Source organism: Cynoglossus semilaevis, chromosome 16 (genome assembly GCF_000523025.1).
Source record: "Cynoglossus semilaevis isolate Cse_v1.0 chromosome 16, Cse_v1.0, whole genome shotgun sequence".
NCBI classification, from domain to species: Eukaryota; Metazoa; Chordata; class Actinopteri; order Pleuronectiformes; family Cynoglossidae; genus Cynoglossus; species Cynoglossus semilaevis.
In genome coordinates this window covers 735,747-739,183 of record NC_024322.1, presented here as the reverse complement: position 1 = coordinate 739,183, position 3,437 = coordinate 735,747, and the positions used below count along the sequence as shown (strand labels likewise).

The following is a 3,437-nucleotide window of genomic DNA, read 5'->3' as shown; positions in this document are numbered from 1 at the left end:
CCCTAACCGGGATTCGAACTTGCCCAGGAGGTGAACCCTGGGGTTCCACACCAATGACAGAGACATTGCCTCTGGGCCAAAGCGCCACTATCTATAACCTGAATAAATAATATTAAATTGCAGAAACATGTATTCATACCTTATTGAGCAGTTACATCTATACCGTTTAGCTGTATAGCGGCCTAGCTATAGCTGCCTTCTGGGGCAATGCTTTTCGGAAAACGCTTTATTGTGTGGACTCTTCGTGTCCTCGTGGGGACATTTTTCATGTTCCGACTAAGAAAGAGGGGCCATATTGAATTATTACGTTTAGTTTGAAGTTAGGATAAGAATTAGGGCTAGTTAAAGATAGGCTAAGGATTGTGTTTAAGTGTACATTTGAGAGAGGTAATGTTAGGATAGGGGGTTAGGGAATGTATTATGTCTATGCGAAGTACTCACAATGCATGAAAACCAGTATGTGTGTGTAGCCAGTATTTGGGGTCTGCTGCTGGGGTGTGTTTGTTGTGCTGCCGTGACGGGACTCAGGTGGCAGTGAACAACACAGGTGTGTAAAGTTCAGATGTGCGGAGCTTTCAGACTAGAAACTACAAGTTACAGTAGGAATGGAGGATGGATGAGGGAAGGAAAAATGCACATTATTGTTTAAATGTAGCATGGTTGGAAAATTTAGTCAAATTGGTTGATACTTTCCTTGGTAGTTTAGTTGATAATTTTTATGTTTAATAACTCGGTTTGTTTTGTTGATCAGATTTGATTATTTATACAGTGGGACCCTCGGTTTTTGAACTTAATTTGTCCCTGAACCAAAAAGTTCGAAAACTGAAACAATTTTCCCCATAGAAATCAACTTAAAATGGACCTGTTCATACACGAAACCGATGAAAATAATTAGATCTAACAAAAAAGATAAACTAAGCTATACATTGGAAAGGCAATTTCATTCATTCTCACCAGTGCCGAGGTGTTGCGATTGTGCTATTTACGGTTCGCCTTCTCACAAATTATTGTCTCTGAAATACTGTTGTAGACCAACTGTTTTTCGTTGATCCAATTCTGTAGCAACTTTTCCACTTCTTCTAATGTCTGAGATCTTTGCTTGGAGATTATAGTCACTCCTTTTGGCAACCTTAGCTTCTTTTACTGAAACGCAAGCGCCATTTTCATGCTATCGTATAATCTCTTTTTTCACTTCTATTGCTCTTCTCACTGCTTTTCTTTACGCCATTTTCATGTCGATTTATGGAATAAAAACAGATAAGAGAAATAGCACAGCGCAAGCAAAAACCCGAAAAAAATTAGACAACAGTTCTTAACGCGTATATCCTGATATTGTTGGCTTATCTGGCAACCGACTTATGGTACAACAACCAGTAAAATCTTTGGATAAAATATTTGTTCGTGAACTGAATTGTTCGATAAGGGAGGCATTCGACAACCGAGGTTCCACAGTACTTAAAAAAAAACAGTCTATTCATATTTGTCATTTTTTGTTTGTTGTTGGACTTACTTACTTATCCTTGTGTTTTCAGTAGAACTTTCTTCCCTCATTGACATGTTTGTATATTCCAGAGGCTGAGACCAGGGTGACCCTGGGGAATCTTCCTCCTCCGACATGTTCCAGATCAGAACAGGGTCAGCTGTGGCTCAATTCTCAAAAGAAAGGCCTTTTCATCTGCGATGGGCAATCGTGGAGAGTTCTGCTTTTTCAGAGTGAGTCCAAATAAGTCGGATTACAAATACTAATTTGAAATCAAGACAGCGACGTTACAAGGTTTATCTTGTGGGTTACATCTCCACAGCAGATAGAGAACGTCTGGACTACGTCGAGGATTTCCAGGATATCTACACCAGCTCAGAAACCTTTGATGTTGAGGTCTTCTTCATCCCATCGGAAGGCCTGTTCATGGCCGCTGCTAACAAGTATTGACTCAGCTGTTTTAATGTTAAAGACTGCAACATGAGGACAGGACCTGAGTCCTGTGTCCTCTTCACCTTTATGGCGAACCTCTCTTTGGTCTTCTGTCAGGGACTCTCTGTCAGGTTCAGGCGTCTACAAATGGACGAACGGATCATTTCAGCTCTACCAGAACATCAGCACGCAGGAGGCCCGGGCATGGAAACACTTTACCATAGACGAAAAGGTACGTCTTGGAATGTTTCTGCGAACAATCCCATCAACTACAGAAAAATACATGAATAAAAACATTTATAATATAACAAATACATTCAGGAACACAACATTTTCATCCAGGGTTGTTCTGCAGATGAACCCATCAACTACAGAAAAATACATGAATGAAAACATTTATACACATACATTCAGGAACACAACATTTTCATCCAGGCGTTGGTTGTTCTGCAGATGGGAGTTGTTTACCGTATTTTCCGGACTATAAGTCGCACTTATTCATCCTTTGGCTGAGTTTACGACATATACTCAGATGCGACTTGTACATTGAAATATATAATTTTACGTTTCGCATTGAAATATATAATTTCACATGTTTCTTTAATTTTCACACTGACAGCCGCTAGAGGGCACTCTATAGGCTTGAGTACTGGTATCCGCTACTCCTGTACCACAGTAAATCTACACGTTTGTTATTTTCATACTGTCCTTCATACTGTTTGATTTATTATTATTATTTGATTTGTAAGCTAACTGGTTGACTGATATGTAGGTAGGCTACCGGTATAGTTAAATATGATTTTAGAACTTGTTTGACTTCTTTGACAACCTCCTGTTGATGTTTGAACATATATGACCTGAGGTTGACCTGTAAGCACTTGATATTTGGCTAGCAGTCGTCTTAAAAAAAAACAAAACTACAACTTCAGAATAACAAGGTTCTAAAGGGGAAAGGAACAAACATAGTCTGTATTTGAACTCTCGTTGGTTTCTTTGTGTTGGCAGGTGCTTACATAAAGAACAGCAGGCTCACCTCTTTAGACAGGGTGTGTTTAGTGTAGCCCTTGTCTTCTCTGTCTACCTTCAACAACTCAATCATCAGTGAGTTCTTTAACCAAAAACTTTCCATATGTCCTTTGTCAGATTTTCCTTGTGGTGGCAAACTCGCGGGGGGCGGAGCACGAGCTGTCTATCATCTACAAGTGGAATCAGCGACGGAAGAAGTTCTTCCGCTATCAGACTCTGGAGACCCACGGGGCTTTGGACTGGGAGGCCTTTCAAATCTACAATCACAGTTTCTTGGTAGTGGCCAATCACCGACGAGGTAAACAGGGATTATTTGTATTTTAAAGAGTGTGTTCTAAACATATATTCTAATATTCTTTGTCAGATTTGTCGAAATGACAACACTGAAAATATTTGATCTCCACAGCTCGAGACTCCAACCACAACATCTACAGTGTGATCTACTGGTGGAACCCACAATCTAAGGTAAAAAAACCTAAGACCTCTCTGTTTCCCTTCC

At 40.0% G+C, this 3,437-nt stretch overlaps 1 protein-coding gene across 1 annotated transcript in view; it reads left to right on the top strand.

Moving 5' to 3' along the window:
• LOC103391547 (thrombospondin-type laminin G domain and EAR repeat-containing protein-like) overlaps window positions 1-3,437 on the top strand; it is a 10,452-nt gene that overhangs the window by 4,981 nt on the left and 2,034 nt on the right. Inside the window, exons 7-11 of the mRNA XM_025064124.1 lie at window positions 1,573-1,713; window positions 1,803-1,923; window positions 2,030-2,144; window positions 3,056-3,236; window positions 3,345-3,403. Of these exons, the coding sequence (XP_024919892.1) occupies window positions 1,573-1,713; window positions 1,803-1,923; window positions 2,030-2,144; window positions 3,056-3,236; window positions 3,345-3,403 (617 nt within the window). The remainder of the gene's footprint in view (window positions 1-1,572; window positions 1,714-1,802; window positions 1,924-2,029; window positions 2,145-3,055; window positions 3,237-3,344; window positions 3,404-3,437) is intronic.